General features: G+C 51.6%; 1 protein-coding gene and 1 pseudogene across 1 annotated transcript; one reads left to right on the forward strand and one right to left on the reverse strand.

Annotated features, from left to right (window-relative positions):
* Nucleotides 1–201: 201 nt before the first annotated feature.
* Nucleotides 202–4,862, reverse strand: LOC118581355 (annotated as a pseudogene).
* On the forward strand, nucleotides 4,854–16,994 carry Ptges (prostaglandin E synthase). Its single transcript, XM_036186668.1, has 3 exons — nucleotides 4,854–5,028; nucleotides 7,650–7,732; nucleotides 16,433–16,994. Exons 1-3 carry the CDS (start codon nucleotides 4,900–4,902, stop codon nucleotides 16,680–16,682), a joined length of 462 nt encoding a protein of 153 aa, XP_036042561.1. The 5' UTR covers nucleotides 4,854–4,899; the 3' UTR covers nucleotides 16,683–16,994.
* The last annotated feature ends 333 nt before the right edge of the window (nucleotides 16,995–17,327 follow it).

Below are 17,327 nucleotides of genomic sequence, written 5' to 3' on the forward strand. Positions count from 1 at the left end.
GAACCAGAGTCGGCCTATAGGTTCATAGTACAAATAAAAAGATCAAGAACACAGCAAGTGACATCTCTAAAAATAAAAAACAAAATTCTTAGAAGGTTCATGCAAAAAGCTGTCCTAAGAGACGGCTGCAGAACTAGAAGACTTGCTAATTTTCTGGCAACATCAACCCGACTCCTCAGATTTGCAGTTCCAACTCTCGTCTTAGGCTTTGTATGTGGCTTTTCCAGTTTCACTAATGACACAAACAGGATTCAAATCCCTGAAGTCCTCATTAGAGACAAGGGCATTTCCAACAACAAACTTGTCTGGAATTTCAAATCCAAAAAATCTGGCCTCCACCGAACACTTCGAGAGGCTTTCGATGACCTTAACAACCTTAACCCTTGATAAGGGGTTGTACCTCTTATCAAGGAAAGCAAAGTCTGCATTGTTTTACCAGTGTCAACCTCATCTTCAACAATCAAGACAGTCTTTCCAGTCAAAGGTGAGGTATCATCTCCAGCACGAACTCTTGTGTCCCCTGTTGGCTGATGGTTACAGTAGCTCTTCAGTCTGATAAAGTCTACAGTCACAGGAACGGCCATCACTATTTCTAGTCAGCGCTTCAGTGCAATCCAGCAGCAGGTCAGCAAGGGATTTATTCCCCCTCCAGCACAGAGGCTGCCACGTGATGCCCCCCTCTCTTTCATGACATCTCAAGCAAGTCTTTCAGTCCCGTCCTAATCAGTCCATGAGGAATAAACACCTTTTCCAAATCCTCCACATAATGATTAGGTATACAAAATAAAGCTGGCCGGGCAGTGGTGGCGCACGCCTTTAATCCCAGCCCTCGGGAGGCAGAACCAGGCAGATCTCTGTGAGTTGGAGGCCAGCCTGGGCTACCAAGTGAGTTCCAGGAAAAGGCACAAAGCTACACAGGGAAACCCTGTCTCGAAAAACAAAAAAACAAAAACAAAAACAAAAACAAAATAAAGCTAAGCCAGGTGGTGGTGCATGCCTTTAATCCCAGCACTCAGGAGGCAGAGGCAGAGGCAGGCGGATCTCTGTGAGTTCAAGGCCAACCTGGGCTACTGAATGAGATCCAGAACAGGCTCCAAAACTACACAGAGAAATCCTGTCTCAAAATAAACAAATAAAGAAAGGAAGGAAGGAAGGAAGGAAGGAAGGAAGGAAGGAAGATAAGATAGAGAAAGCCATGAGGTAAGCCCAGCGCTCTTCTTCGGAGCCACACAACCACTCACAGAACACACCTGAAGTTTTATTTAGTGTTATTTTTCTGGGGCTGGGAAGGAAATCCAGAGCCTCAGAAATACCAGGCAAGTACTCTGATATGGAGCCACAGCCCTGGCCTTTGCCTGGAGGCTATTCTTTTTGTTTGTTGGTGTGTGTCTGAAAGTGTGTGTAAAGTATGTGTGTAGTTTTGCACACATGCTTGTGTACAGAGGCGCACATGTCTGTGTCCAAATGAGTAGAGGTCAGAGGAGGATATCTGGTGTCCCGCTTCATTCCCTGAGACAGTGTTGCTCATCACACCCGGAGCTAGGCTGGTGGCCTGCAGCCCAGTGACCCTCCTGCCTTTGCCCTGCACAGCACTGGGGCTACTTACTGGCTTATACATGGGAGCTAAGGATTTGAACTGGGGTTCTGGTGATGCTTAGCAAACTCTCTGAGCCTTGTGTAGTCCAGAGAGGCCTGAAACTGAAGGTGTTGCTAATGGTGGCTTTGAAATCCCCCCTTCTACCTCTGGAGTGCTGGGATTATAGGTGTGTGCCACCTGGCTGAGTGAGTGAGTGTGTGTGTGTGTGTGTGTGTGTGTGTGTGTGTGTACACGCGCACAAGAGCTCATGGGTGCACTCAAGGACCATGGCACAAATATGGAGGTCAGAGGAGCCAGCTCAGCACTGAGCTTTTATGATAAGATGGTTCCCTGAAGCAGTTCCCAGCCACAGATAAAACATACTTCAGGACAAGCAGACCCAGCCAAGCCCAGGTCCCTGACAGAGCTCTATCTCTATCAAGCGCTGCTAAGCCTGGTGTGGTGACCTGTGCTTTAGAAACACAAACATCACTGGGCAGTGGTGGTGCGTACTTTTTATCCCAGCACTGGGGAGGCAGAGGCAGGAGGATTTCTGTGAGTTCGAGGCCAGCCTGGGCTACAGAGCAAGATCCAGGACAGGCACCAAAACTACACGAGAAACCCTGTCTTGAAAAACCAAAACAAAACAAAAACCCCCCACAAATGTCGAATGTCATCTTATCAAGCATATCTTGAGTCCTTTCTGTAAATCAGCAAGAAGCCACCAACTGCTCCCAGCAGCAAGGTGGGGGCCAATCCAACTAGGTAGGAAGTATTAGCCCTATTCTGAGGAGGGGAACTGAGGCTCCAGGGCTCTTAGCAAGGGAGAGCTACTGCATAGCGGGTGCACTATGATTACTGATTTAATCCTTTCACATTGATTTTATTATTTGTGTGTATACTCACAGTCAGCACAACCTGCTCAGCTGCTTCTCTCCTTCCAGCATGTGGGTCTGGGAATGGAACTCAAGCTTGGTGGCAGTACCTTTTCCTACTGAGCCATCTCACGAGCCATTATTTTCTGAGACAGGGTTTAATAGATCTCAGGCTGGCTTCAAATTCACTATGTAGCCAAGGTTGACCTTGAGCTTCTGATCTGGTCTCTACATCTTGAGTGCAAAAGTAACAACTTTTCGGAGGAGCTGAGGCAGATTGCTACATTTCTGCAGAGGTTTCCCCTCTAGCAAAGTGAGGCAGAAGGCGGAACATCTTGGGCTGGAGCTGAGAAGAAACGGATACCTCTGCCAGGGAGCTCCCTTGGCAGGGGTGGGGGTGGAGAGGAGCAGAGCTCAGCTATAACGGCTCTGGCTCTGAGAGGAGCAGGATTGCTACATCCTGCAGGAAGACTATCCCCCAGCCGACCCAGCGTCAGGTATAGCCTGACTTCAGGATACCTTTCTCCTCACAGCTGTAGGCACAGCTGACTTCCCAGGCACGCAGATGTACCTGGTTCCCGTGGTGCTGGGGATCAAACCCAGGGCTTCATTCGTGCTAGGCAAACAAACACTCTACCAACTGAGCCACACCCCCAGCCCAAGACTCTTTTTAGATCCAGCAACTGCTGTGGTAGAGTCGCTGGTGGTAGTGAAGGTCAATTTCATTTTGTAGCCAGAGAAACTTGTCAAAGAGGGAAAACATATCCCCAGGCACATCACTACCATGTGGCTAATTGTACCAACTGAGTGGGCTCACACTGGTTGCTCCTAGATCCCCGTTGCTTTGAGGCATTGGCCGGGCTGACGTTGATGTCCCTCTGGGACTGTCAGGATTAGGTTACTGTCCCTGAGGTTCTAGTTGACTGGAAAATGGATGAGCAAGATGGCCTTTCCCTCAGCCACACTCCCAACTGCAGAGAAACGGACAGTCACCAGGGATGAGACATAGCCTGGAAGGGGTTCGAGGGTCTTTGTAACAATCAGGCTCTTTGCTGGTAAAAGGTCTCCCAGAAATTTAGGGGGACTCCAAAGAAGACATGAAAACTGTGCCCAGCTCCCACACCTGCTGAAGTGACTTCACAGTTAGTGGGTGCGAACCAAAGCCCTTGAGCTTAGAAGCTGGGACTGGGGCCCCAGCAATGTGATGGCACAGGCCTGTCACCTCCACACTGGAGAGGTACAGTCAGAAGGAGCTGGCGTTTAGGTCACACTTGGCTAAGGAGTGAGTTTGAGCCCAACTTTTTAGATGCTGTTAGACAAGGAACGAGATGAGGAATGGGCGGAGGGTCAAGGGGAGGTAGATGGCTCAGTTGACAAAGCAGGAAAACCTGGCTTCTGGCCCCCCAGAGCCCACTTAAAAAGCCAGACGTGAAGATGTCGATTTGGCCTGGAGTTCACTGGTGGCCTGCCCGTCTAGCAGGAGGAGGAGCCCCAGGTTCAGTGAGAGACCATGCCTCAAAAAGTAACTTGGGGCCAGATGAGACACTTTAGTCCCAGCACTCAGGAGGCAGAGGCAGGCGGATCTCTGTGAGTTCCAGGCCAGCCAGGACTAGATAGTGGCTGGGCCCATGAGACCTGAATTCTATTCCTGGACTCACATGGCATAATAGAATCAACTCTAGCAAGCTGTCCTCTGATTTTGACACAGCTGCTCTAGCACACTCACAATAAATAAATAAATGTAATTTTAACTACAAGAAAAAAATGAGGTGGTGGGCAATTGAGGGAGTCACGTGAAGTCAGCTACTGGTTTCCACACGCAGATGCACACATGTGCCCTCATCCATATGCACATGTACACACCCAAATGAACACCCCCCTCCACACACACACAAGAGTCTGAACTGGGAATTGGAGGTCTGTGTTACTGCAAGAGGACAGCCGAAGGATGTATCTCACCTCTGGTTTGTGGAGGCAGGCCACCTCCGTGGCTGAGTGTCTAACATCACAGAGACAGTGCATTAGCACAGATGGCCTGGTTCTCATGCCCTCTACTTGTCCTCCCCCTTTGGAAAGTGGGCATGTGTCAGTGATAAATTCCGCAGAGCGAGGTCGATGACCTGAAGTTAAGATGAGAAACAGATTAGGAAGTCTGAGGCTTTGCCAGGGAACCATGGTCCAGAGCCAAGGATGGCGTGGGGACACCTCCACTCCTGATCTGCTTCCAGCACTTGGAGCAGAAGCCCCTGGTTTCCTTCTTTCCTGGAGCAGGGGGCCTGCTGTGGGTGCTCAGGGTGGGCGGGGAGTGGGCGGGGGCGATGGCAGGCCGCCTACTCAGGGCTTGGCCCGCCTCCTTCTCCTCCTCCTCCTCTCCTCAGGCTGCCTTGTGGGACAGACTCACCCTCAGTCATCGCGTCCCGGAGTTGGAGCCCAAGCAGGCTAGCCGAGATGCCTTCTCTGGGCCAGGTGATGGAGAACGGCCAGGTACTCCCGGCCTTCCTGCTCTGTAGCACACTGCTGATCATCAAGATGTACGCGGTGGGTGTCATCACAGGCTACACTAGGCTTCGGAAGAAGGTACGTGAGATTGTGTGTGTGTGTGTGTGTGTGTGTGTGTGTGTGTGTGTGTGTGTGTGTGTGCGCGCGCGCGCGCGAGGAGGAGGGGAGCAATCAGCACTCTGCTGGCTTTTTCCTGCAAGAAAGTCTGAGAAGTGAATAACGTGGCGGAGGTGTGCCTGCCAGCGTGCAGACGAAGCTGCTTCAAAGCTGCCGCCTCAGCCCTTCGGGATGCTGGCTTGGGCTTCAGCTCCTGAACCCGCTGGCACGAGAGCACCCGGGGTTCCCTCTCTCAGCGCCAGGGGAAGCATCTGCCACCAGGAGACGCACGTGGAGCTCTGACAGCGAGCGGTCTCCTGACCTGGCGGCTTCCTGGCAGGCTGGCAGGGGGATTTCGTATCTGGGTGGAGTGGGGACCGGCAAAGCAGGAGCCCGAGAAGTCTTTCCGTGGAAATTCCCACTCCCCGTGGGCGTCACACACAGACTCACGGCAGCCTCCGAGGCTCGGTCCTAGCCAAAGGGGCCACACTCTGATCCCAGTCCCGGGAAGGAAATAACAGTAAAAGAGCCCACACGGAGCCGGTGGGAGTGGCCAGGACTCCCCGACCCATTCCTCCGCCTGGGCCGGACCCCTCGAAGCTACTGGAAGGCAGAACCGCACGAAGTATCTGTTGCTTACAGGCGCCCTTTAAAACTAGCCTTTGCCGCCGCCGCCGGCTGGTGGTGGCGCCCGCCTTTAGTGCCTGCACTCGGGAGGCAGAGCCAGGCGGATCTCTGTGAGTTCGAGGAAAGGCACAAAGAAGTCCTGTCTCGAAAACAAACAAACAAAACAAAAACAACAACAACAACAACAAAAACAAAACTAGCCTTTGTCCAGCCCAAAGGCAGGGGGGATGGAGGGCAGGGTGGGATCCCTGGTGCGATTCTGCCCTCCAGCAGGTTTCAGCCCCTGGGACAGCTACTGGCAGGAATAAAGGCAGGGCCACCTCTTACTGGCTGCCTCTGGTTCTCCTCTTGGGTCTGACCTGGGATGTAGAACGCAGGACACAGACACCAGGCAGAGATAGCTGTATTCTGTCATTGTCCCCTCTGCAGGGGCCCCAAAGCTGAGCACTAAATTACCACCAGAGCCTGGGGGGAGGCAGTGGGAGACAGGTTTCCTCGGTTTTTCCAGTGAGACGTCTGGGCTGGGGACATGTCCGCTTCCTGTGTGGCTCCTTCCATCCCCTCTGAAACTTAGTGTCTGGCTCCTGAGCCTCACTTCCTCCTGGTCTCCATTCCCCGTGATTCCAGATACAGGGGCTGAGGGAGACCTCCCCTGCTTTGGGCCCTGGGGATCCTGAGGCACTCCTCCTTTCTGTCAAGAGGGACGACTGCAGAGGGGATGGGCACAGGCTCAGGATCCTCTTCCACCTGCCTGGGGACCTGGGCAGTTGAGACCTCAGTGACCCCCTCTGGGAATTGTGAACATGCCACCCACTCTGGTCCTTAAGACTGCTTCGCACTGGAATCTGATGTGAACAGCAGCAGTCACAGGTCTTTCCTGGGAGTGCATGCTCAGCGGTCCGTGACCTAGTAGAGGTGATATCTGACTACAGGGGCTCTGTTGGTGGGAAAGCTGGGCCCTCAGAGCGGGGGACTTAGGAGCCAGCAGGGAGGAGTCCTGGGTGGGAGTTCCTGGCCTTATTCTGCCATTTTCCCTCAGGGCAGGGCAGGGCAGAAGCAGGCCCAGCTGGGGCTCCAGGGACAGACCCTCATGAGCCCAGGACCCAAAGACAAACAGAGGACCTTGGGCCTCTACTCTCTGGAGATGGGAGCTGAAATCTGCCCAGTGCCCTCCGCAGGCTGCCCGGGGCTCAGGTGATCCATTTCATCCTGAGTCTACAGATGAGCAAGTCCAGGCAGCAGGAGGCTGCAAGCCTGGTGGTCAGAGAGGGCCGGAGTGTCTGACCAGGCTCTTGAGCGCCCCTGATGGCTCCTATTAGCTTGTTTGTTTTTTTTTTTTTTTAAAGATTTGTTTGTTTATGTATGTATGTATATATACAGTATTCTGCCTGCATGTGTTCCTGCAGGTCAGAAGAGGGCACCAGATCTCATTACAAGTGGTTGTGAGCCACCATGTGGTTGCTGGGAATTGAACTCAGGACCTCTGAAAGAGCAGTTGGTGCTCTTAACCTCTGAGCCATCTCTCCAGGCCCCAGCTTGTTGGTTTTTAATCTTTTGAGATAGGGTCTTACTACATAGACCAGGATGCCCTTGAACTCACAGAGATCTCCTACCTCTGTCTCCAGAGTGCTGGGATTAAAGGTGTGCACCACCACACTTTGCTATAAATCTTATTTTAATTTACTTTTCGAGGTTCTTGGATTAGAGTCTAGGGACTTATGCACACTAGGCAAACACAGGGTGTGGATCCATACCCTGAGCCTCTCCTGAGTGCACTAGGCCAGCTGGTCTCTCTTAACCTAAGAGAGAGCGCTTTTGACACTGTGAGCTCCAGTGCACAGCTCAGAGAAGAGGTTGAGGGGCAGGTTGAGTGGCCCGTAGGCTCTGCAGGTGGTTGTGTTGTTGCCTAGCTCCTGAGCTCTGTTATCAGATAAGGACCTCCTCAAGGATGGTGACCCTCAGCCAATGTGTTTCAGGCTTTTGCCAACCCCGAGGATGCCCTGAGACATGGAGGCCTCCAGTTCTACAGGAGTGATCCAGATGTGGAGCGCTGCCTCAGGTGAGTACATGCCAGTATCTTGGACTTGGCCACAGACAGACCTGGCTGCTATCTGTCCTTACTGAGTTTCTGAAATGGGGCCTTGAGAGTCACTTATGTTCTAAGGGTGTCCGTGGACCTGATTTCTTCTCAGGCAATTATAGTTTGCTCATTACATTTGTCTTGGAAAAGAAAATTCTTGGGATCCAGAGGTAGAGTTAGTTTAAGGTTGATGGTGCGTGTCTGAGATGCCAACACTTGGGAGCTGGAAGCAGGAAGCTCAACCAGAGTTCCAGACCAACCACAGAGTGGGACCATTTGAAGCAAGCAAACAAACAGAAAAAGAAATACAAGTGGGATATAGTGGCTCATACCTGTGAGCCAGCATTTGGGAGGTACAGGCCAGAGCGTCAGGGGTTCAAGACCAGCGTCTGCTATTAGAGAGTCATTCCTGCCAGTGGATCCCTGACTTCTTCATGTCTCAGGGCACACACTCTCTCTCCTTCTCTCTAAATGTTAGTTAGTTTTAAAATGAGTCTTGGGCCGGGTGGTGGTGGCGGCGGCGCACGCCTGTAATCCCAGCATTCGGGAGGCAGAGTTTGAGGCCAGCCTGGGCTACAGAGCTAGTCCAGGACAAGCTCCAAAGCTACAGAGAAACCCTGTCTCAAAAAACAAAACAAACAAACAAACAAACAAAAAAAAAAAAAAAAGGAAAGCAAAACAAAAGAGTCTTGGCTGTGTGAACGTCTTCCAGGGAGTAAACGCAGACTTAGCAGCCCGCTCAGTATTGGGGTTTGGGCCATTTCTTCCAGTCTCACCAGTCATCTAGAATGAGGGGCACTGGGGTGATGGGAGCAAGGAGGAGGGGCAGCTGGACCTTCTGGGATGTGAGACAAACCCCGTGCACAGCTCCCAACGTAGTCCCTTGCATCACAGGCAGAGATGGCGGGGCGGTCACTTCCATAACAGAACTCCCTGTGTAAACAGCATGGGGAGGGAGGGTTTCCTTGTGTTTTTCTTAGCCATTGACAATAATGTACACACTGGTGGTTTTAAAAAACGACAGCAATGTGTCAGGAAGTGAGACTCCAGGCCGCCCTGTCCTTTCTAACAGAAATATGGGGTCATCTGTATGTTTCCATCAGGCCAGTGTCCATTCAGTGAACAGCTACTATCTGGCAGGCATTGGCTGGTTTCATGAATAAAATGCCTTGCACAGCCGTGAGCCCGTATTGGTGACTCTTGGTTGTCTGGGCCGTTCTGAACCTCGGAGAGGGAAAGGCGGAGTGGGCCAGACAGTTATCCCAGCCAGCTGTCAGCAACAACCCAGGGCTTGGGTTTTGTTACCTCCTAAAGGCATAACCTTATTCAGGGAAGAAGGAACTTCAAGGACCCTGGCATTCCCACCTACCCAGTGGGATTTTTCTTCTTCTTTTTTAATATTTGCTTTATATTTACTTCATTTTATGTGTATGAGTATTTTCCCTGCATGCAGGTATATGCACTACATATGTGCATAGTAGATCCCTTAAAACTGGGGTTACAGATAGTTGTAAGCCTCCATATGGGTGCTGGGAATTGATCCTGGTGGTCCTCTGCAAGAGAAACGTGTGCCTGCAAGAGAAATAAGTGAGCCATCTCTCTGGCTGGATTTTATTTTTATTCATTCATTCATTCATTCGTTTGTTTGTTTATTATGTATACAGTGTTCTGTCTGCATGTATTCCTGTTTGCCAGAAGAGGGCACCAGATCTCATTACAAGTGGTTGTGATTCACCATGTGGTTGCTGGGAATTGAACTCAGGACCTCTGGAAGAACAGCCAGTGCTCTTCACCTCTGAGCCATCTCTCCATGCCTGGATTTTATTTCTTTTACTCTCTAGTCCTGAAGCTTACGTGGTTGTTATTCAGTCTAGCATTTTCTGAACATTCCTACCTGATAATGCTGTAGATCCACCTGGGGAGGCTCATTCAGGACTTACTGGGTATTCTGCCTAGGGGGCTGAACTTCTGGGTAGCTGAGAACCCTCCTGACTCCATAGGACATCACAGACAGTTGAGGGTTGGAGATGACACCCAGGTTGGTAGAGTGCTTGCATAAAATAGAGTTGGAGGCTAGCCTGGACAACATGAGACCCTGTCTTACAAAAGAAAGGAAGGAAGGAAGCCAGCCACTTGTGGTAGCACATCTTTTTAATCCCGATACTTGGGAAGCAGAGGCAGGAGGATCTCTATGAGTTTGAGTTCAGTCTGTTTACACAGTGAGTTCCAAGCCAGCCAGAGGACCCAGTCTCAAAGAAGAAAATGTGTCAGCTGAGGGTGCAGAACTGGGGATCATGCCAGCTGCCTCCCTCTAGGAACTGACTGGAGAGAGAGAGGGAGCGAGAGCGAGCAGTTAAATGTTGGAACCAGGGCACACGCCCCCAGGCCAACACTGCTGTGTACCCAGGAAGCATGAAGCCTGAATCCTGGGTCATAAATCTGCCTTGCAGATTAGCACATGCTGGAGACAAGCCAGGCTGGTTCTGAGGCAATCAGGGACCAGGTTTAAAGAATGGACAGGCAGCTGGAAAGGGATCCAGTGGTTAAGAACACTTGTTGCTCTTGCAGAGAGGACTCAGGTTCGATTCCCAGCACCCACACGGTGCCCTTTTCTGATCTCAGGCACTAGGCACACATGTGGTGCCTATATATATGCAAAAATAATAATTTTTTTAAGTCAGGGTCTCACTATGTAGCCTTAGCTATTCTGGAACTCACTCTGTAGACCAGGCTGGCTTCAAATTCACATCAAATTCAAAATCCACCAGTCTCTGCCTCCTGAGTGCTGGGATTAAGGTGTACACCACCTACATTTTGTTTGTTTGTTTTTCAAGACACGGTTTCTCTTTGTAGTTTTGGATCTTGCTCTATAGACCAGGCTGGCCTTGAACTCACAGAGATCTGCCTGCACTCTGCCTCCCAAGTGCTGAGATTAAAGGTGTGCATGCACCACCACCGCCCGGCACCAATTTTTTTTTTTTTTTTAAGATAAAAAAAGAAGAAGAAGAATGGACCTGAGGCCACCTGTAGTGGCCTCACCTGGAATTCTAGCACTGAGGAGGTGGAGGCGGCAGGGTCAGAGTTCGAGGCCAGCCTTAGCTGCACAATAGAACATCAGAGGCTTGCACAAACTCCATGAGACAGAAAGGAAGCCAGCTGTGGAGAGCGAAGGAAATCCTGAGTGAATGTGTAAGGAACAGATGAAGTTCTGAGCGAGTCTGTTGTTGACATGGGCACAGCCGTGCCACAGACTAAAGCCTCAGACCCATAGCAGTGGCAAAGCCCTCCTCAGATGAGGCCCGGGGATGGCAAAGCCCTCCTCAGGTCCCGGTGCGAATGTAGTTAGGATATATAAAAACTCGCAACTGCAACCTCAAGGATGTTTACAGGCTGGGACCGCTCTCCTAACAGACCTCCCTCCCCTCCCTCCCCCTCTGTACACAAGAAACTCCTGGCAGAGAGCAAGTGGCCCACTGACCCAAGCTTCTCTGGATGTGTGTCTAGTCTTTCCTTCATTGCCCCGGTCAAGTTCCAGCTGTTCTGGACAGGCACCCAGGCACGGTCCCCTCCCGGGACACCTGCCTGCACCCGCACCCTGCCACATTCTAGTCCCAGGACGGTGCCACTGTCCTGTGTCCCAAAAATGGCATCCCACCTGTCCATTTATTAGTAGTGGACACAGGCTTAGAGAGGAAGGGACACCTGCCTGTGGCCTCAGCTCCTTGGTGGCAGTCAGAGTTGGTGGCCTCTGGTGGAACCCCCATTTCTCACTAGGGTCAGTGAAGGTCTGTGGCAGGTTATCAGCTAAAGGAGAATGAGGAGCAGTCACAGCTGTGTCCAGGCCAGGGCTGGTGATTTCGGGGTGGCAATGATGGGGGTGGTGGTAACAAACTTAAGGCCTTCCTATCTGCTTTTCCTTATTTTCTGGGTATCAACACCTACAGCACCCCAGCACTCTGAAGAGAGTGATGTTTAGAAGCGGTGTGCCCAGGTCTGGCCCTGCGGCTGTAACCCATCTAGCAGGAGGCAAAGCCTCAACACCCACTGCCTCAGAGGCACCCCTTACCCACTCCCCTCTGCACACCCGCCTTCGGCACCAAGCAGCGGTCCTCTGGCACCCTGAGCTCATGTACTTGTGTAGTGTGGGTGGCACACTGGAAGAGAGGGAACATGTTGCCTCCAGCTGCTGTCACTGCCTTGACCTGGGGTCACCAGAGGTCTCTCCTCATAGCAGTCACTTGCTGCAGTAAAACAGCTCTGTTCCAGCATGTGTTGAGGGTGAGGGCCGGGCTGATGTCACGGGTGTGTGTGTGTGCATGTGTGTGCGCGCACGAGCTGTGCAAGTCTCGTCTAGTGGGAACTGGCTTTGGTGACTTTTGCCTCAGATCGCTGGTTGTTATTGTGACACATTTCTCCCTGCCTCCCAGTACGTGACTCCCTCCATGCCTCTGTCTGGATACTGTAGCAGGGGAGGAGAGGTGAGCTTTACTTTGTTTTTTTTTTTTTTCAACATCCTGATTTCCCCATTCTTCCCTGCCCCTGGCACCACCGAGGCTTTGTGGGGCCCCATTGTGGTTTCAAACAGATGAGGGAGGGAGGCCCTGGGTCAGAGCTCCATCTGCTCCCAGCCACCTTTCCTACGAGTGCCAAGGAAGTGTGTTTTCTCTGCAAGGCCAGCCTCCCCAACCAGGGGCCTGCCGTGGAGCAGGGGCCTCTCCTCCTGCCCCCCCTCCATCCCAACCTTGCCTACCTGCTTTTCAGGTTTAGTCATGTTTGTTCTCAGTATGGTTTTGTTTTGTTTTTGAAACAAAACATGTAGTCCCATGTAGCCCAGGCTGGCCTCTAACTCTCTACATAGCTGAGAATAACTTCTGATCCTTCTGTCTCTACCTCTCAAGTGCTAGAATTAGAGGCATGTGGCACCGCCTCTGGTTCTTTTGATGCTGGGGACTGAGCCCAGGACCTTTTAATTGCTAGTCAAGTGTTATACCAGCTAAGCAGTATTCCTAGAGTTAAATATATATAATTTATCTTTATGTATTTGGGTGTTTTGCATTATATACACACAGTGCCCGAAGAGGCCAGAAGAGGGTGTCCGGTCCCCGGGAACTGGCGTTACAGACAGTTGTGAGCCACCCTGTGGGTGCTCTGGAAGAGCAGCCAGTGCTGCCGATCGCTGAGCCATCTTCCAACACCTTGCGTTTATTTTCAGACAGGGCCTTTGGTAGCCCCAGGTGGTGTATACCACCACCACCCAGCTTTGACTCTCACTCTTAACTCCTCTTGGTGGGGGCATGCTTGCACACGTGTGAGAGCCTGGGGGCCAGCCTCGGCTGCTGTTTCTCAAGTGCTGTCCCACTGGTTTTTGAGACGACTTCATAACTTGGAACTAGGCTAGCCCATGAGAGCCTCCTGTCTCCATTTCCCTGAGCTGGGGTTACAGGAGGCACAAGAGCACCTCGCTTTTTCATGCAGCTTCTGGGGATTGAACTTAGTTCTTCCTGCTTACCCAGCCAGCACTTTCCAGATTCCCCAGCCCTCGGCTCCCGTATATTAAGGAGCAGTCTGGCAGCTGAGCCCTCCCCGAATCAGGCACTCCAGACAACCATCTCATAGTCCCCTGTGGTAGGCTTTCAAGGGTGTTCCCATAATTAAGACACGGAGGCTGTGTAGACATCGCTCCATCTCATCGGGTGTTGTGATCTGAGGGAGCCCTGTCCTGTCTCTAGTGACCCATGTGATGAGAAGGGACTGTCTTGTGTGGAGAGTCACCATGGTCCCTGCTCTCACGTTTCCCACCCTTCCCTGTCATCGGTCTCCAGAGTCTATCCAGGCCTGTCACCCTGTGCCATGCTCCACTGTAGTTGATGCCAGGCTGAGAGCTGACCTCACCAGCCATCCAGACTTGCTTTCCCTGTGTCTGGGTCACAAGGTCATGATGCAGGTGAAAAGGAGAAGAAAGGTCATATGGATGGGGCTCAGGGAGATGGAGGCTGGCCACAACACCTGGGAAAGTTCCAGGTCCTGCTGGAAGAAAGTGTGCGTGCGTGCACATGTGCGTGTGTGTGCGTGGGGGGGGGAGTGCCGAGGCTAGAGAACTTGTGACTCTCTCCCTCATCTAGTGCTCTGCTCACTGAGCCTGGAGCTCCATGACAACCAGCAAACTCCAGCCATTCTGTCCCATCCCCTCCCACAAGGGTCATTAGCACTTTAGTCACATTTAGGGTTTGTTTTGTTTTAAATATGGGTGGTGGGGATTTGAACTCTGGTCCTCATGATTGTTCAGCAATCTGTCTTAACCATTGAGACTTTTTTTTTTTTTTTTTTTTTAGGAAGAAAACACAGAGTTTTGTAATGAGTCTTTCTGTCCTGCCAGCTCCCAAATAATAACACAGAGACTTCTTATTAATTACCAAACCTTGGTCTATAGCTTAGGCTTGTTCCTAACTAGCTCTTATAATTTAAATTAACCCATTTTATATTAACCTACATTCTATCACACGGCGTTTCCTCTCTTCAATCTTACACCAGGAGGTGTGTCTCCTTGCTTCTCCTGCACGCCTAGATTCCTCCTCCTCTTCCTTCTCTCTCTAGAAATCCTCCCTATCCTCTCCTGCCTAGCTATTGGCCATTCAGCTCTTTATTAAACCAATCAGAGCCGGGCGGTGGTGGCGCACACCTGTAATCCCAGCACTCGGGAGGCAGAGCCAGGTGGATCTCTGTGAGTTCGAGGCCAGCCTGGTCTACAGAGCTAGTCCAGGACAGGCTCCAAAGCTACAGAGAAACCCTGAAACCCTGTCTCGAAAAACAAAAAACAAAACAAAACAAAACAAAAAAAACCAATCAGAAGGTGCCAAAGCCACATCTTCACAGTGTTCAAATATTCTGCAACAGGGTTTCTCTGTGTAGCCCTGGCTGGCCTGGAACTCACTCTGTAGACCAGGCTGTCCTCGAATTCACAGAGATCCGCCTGCCTCTGTGCTGGGATTGAAAGAGTGTGCCACCACACTCGGCTAAGAAAGGGAGGGGGGGAGGGGAGTAGGGAGGGAAGGAAGGAGGAAGGACAGAAAGTCTTATATACAGCCCAGGACTGCTTCAACTCATTCACTAGTAGAGTATGACCAAGATTTATTTATTATTATTTTTATTATTATTATTATTTACTTGCATATATGTATGTGTGCACCATGTATATGCCTGGTGCCTTCAGAGGCTTGAGAAGGGCATCAGATCCCCTGGAACTGGAGTTAGAGATGCTTGTGACCCACTCAGTGGTTGCTGGGATCTGAACCAGAGTCCTCTCCAAGAGCACCGAGTGCTCTTCACTGATGAACCATCTCTCTAGGCCCTGACCTTGAACTCTTGATTGTTGTTATTTTCCCACCCTGTTTAAGCAGAGCTGGTGATAAGTGCTCCATCTGCTAAGCTGCATCTCCGCTCCTCAAGAATTTTCATGCCCTTGGCTGAATTTCGTTTCCTCCTGTGTTACCAGGCCCCCTCCTACCCATCTGCCTCATTTCCCTCTCCAGCAAACAGGTCGATTTTGAACTCTGCTGTTCTGATCACAGGGCCTTTGCATATGCTGGGTACTTCCCAAGAAGGTTCTTCTCTGGCTGGCCGGCTTCTCCTCCATTAGACTCTAACACATGTCTCCACCTGACTACTGACTGCCTCGGTCTCCCTGCAGCGTTGGGGTGCTGGGTATTCCAGGCTCTGTCTACTGCCTTTCAGTAAACAGCTAGTGCTGAGACTCGTTTTCCAGCGGGAAACAAGATGAGGCCTCTGAAGCAGTTCCCCACACAGCGCTGGGGCTAGGCTGGACTGGCCAATGGCCTGGTACTGTCGGTCAGATGGACTGCAGCTGGAGGCTGCAGTCCCCAGACTGAGTGACAGGGCCTGTCCTGGGGAAGGTCATGGCTCAGTCACTGGGGTCTTGTTTATCTAAGCGGTCATCGATGGCTCCAGGGCGTTCACCATCCCTAATTGATGGGGTTTGACTGCCTGGTTCATTTTAGAGAGCGGCAGCAGTCCAAAGGGGGTCATGGAAACTGACTGGCAGCCAGTGAGAGTTTTCTTCCTTGGTCATCATTTACGGTTGGCTTGTTGTGCGCCGCCTTCCCGCCACGCATGCTCACAAAAGAGCAGGGATAGCGCGCCTGAAGGAAGGGACGGCTGAGCAGCATCCTGTGCTTAGCTGGGCTGGTGAATGGAAGAATCCTGTGGTTAATCCTGCAAAGATGATGCTTAGTCAGATTTTGGGGTGGAAAGGGACAGAGACGGCACTTGATGGGGCCCCAAACTTGCATTCAGAGGGCAGGCGGGTCTCCTCAGAGAACACCTGTCACTCACCCAACCCTATCCTCTGAGTCCTCCTTTTTCTGCCTGGTTCTAAGGGACAGAAGAGACAGCATGGGGAAGGTGGGAAGGACTGTACCCATACAAGCCCCGTGGTATGTTAAGAAAGCCCTAATCCGGCGGCGGCCTCCCCGTCAGGTGCTATTAACAGGGCTTTGAGCTTCAGCCCTTCTGGGTAAAAGCTCGGAGTCACTGTCCCCCCTTGGCTCTGCAGCATCTAGCTTGCTGGCCAGCAAGGGATTGGGGTGTATGGCAGTCCCAGAAGGCCTGGCGGGTTGAGAACCCCAGCACTAAGGTTCCTGACTGTACTGCTCTGCTCCCCAGGGCCCACCGCAATGACATGGAGACAATCTACCCCTTCCTCTTCCTGGGCTTCATCTACTCCTTCCTGGGACCCACACCTTTGATCGCCTGGATACATTTCCTTGTTGTCCTCACAGGCCGTGTAGTGCACACGGTAGCCTACCTGGGCAAGCTGAACCCACGCATCCGCTCTGGAGCTTATGTCCTGGCCCAGTTTGCCTGTGTCTCCATGGCCCTGCAGATCCTCTGGGAAGCGGCCCACCACCTGTGACCAGTGGCTGAAGCCTCTTCAACTACCACATTGTGGACAGAAGCCACAGAGGCTGAACCTGGAGACTTGGTGTCCCTTCTAGAATAGGGATGGGCTGAGGTCCTGGGATCCTGCCACCTAGGTGTGTTGGGTACCTGGGCCCAATGTGCACATGTTGTTTCTTAGTATCTTGGGATCTGGATGAAGTGCTCAATTAGAACCACTTATGTGTCAAGATTGACAAGAACATCCTTGACCTCACAAAAGCCTTAAACATCATCCACACTCCCTCTTGCCCCATAAAACTGAAAGAACAACTGGGAAGTGGTGGCACATGCCTTTAATCCCAGCACTTGGGAGGCAGAGGCAAGTGGATCTCTGAGTTCTAGGCCAGCCTGGTCTACAGAGTGAGATCCAAGACAGCCAGAGCTGCTACACAGAGAAACCCTGTCTCAAAAAAACCAAACAAACAAACAATTGAAAGGGCAGAGGATCCTCCAACATCACCATCATTCCATCCAGGGCTAAAAGTGAAGGCTTCTCAAACCTACCCACAGCTCTGGGCCAGCCCATGGAGAGACCTGGCTGGTGTGTGTTCCAGAAAGTCCTCACAAGAGGCCAAGCAATAACCTGCTCCCTCTCAGGCTGTGGAGCTCGGGGACCTGC

This window comes from Onychomys torridus, chromosome 4 (genome assembly GCF_903995425.1).
Source record: "Onychomys torridus chromosome 4, mOncTor1.1, whole genome shotgun sequence".
Lineage (NCBI taxonomy): Eukaryota > Metazoa > Chordata > Mammalia > Rodentia > Cricetidae > Onychomys > Onychomys torridus.

Excerpts from the sequence above, each read along its gene's own strand:
- Ptges (XM_036186668.1), top strand. The coding sequence starts at position 4,900 with ATGCCTTCTCTGGGCCAGGTGATGGAGAACGGCCAGGTACTCCCGGCC. Across the intron at positions 5,029-7,649 it reads ACACTAGGCTTCGGAAGAAG|GCTTTTGCCAACCCCGAGGA; the intron begins GTACGTGAGATT and ends AATGTGTTTCAG. Across the intron at positions 7,733-16,432 it reads GATGTGGAGCGCTGCCTCAG|GGCCCACCGCAATGACATGG; the intron begins GTGAGTACATGC and ends TCTGCTCCCCAG.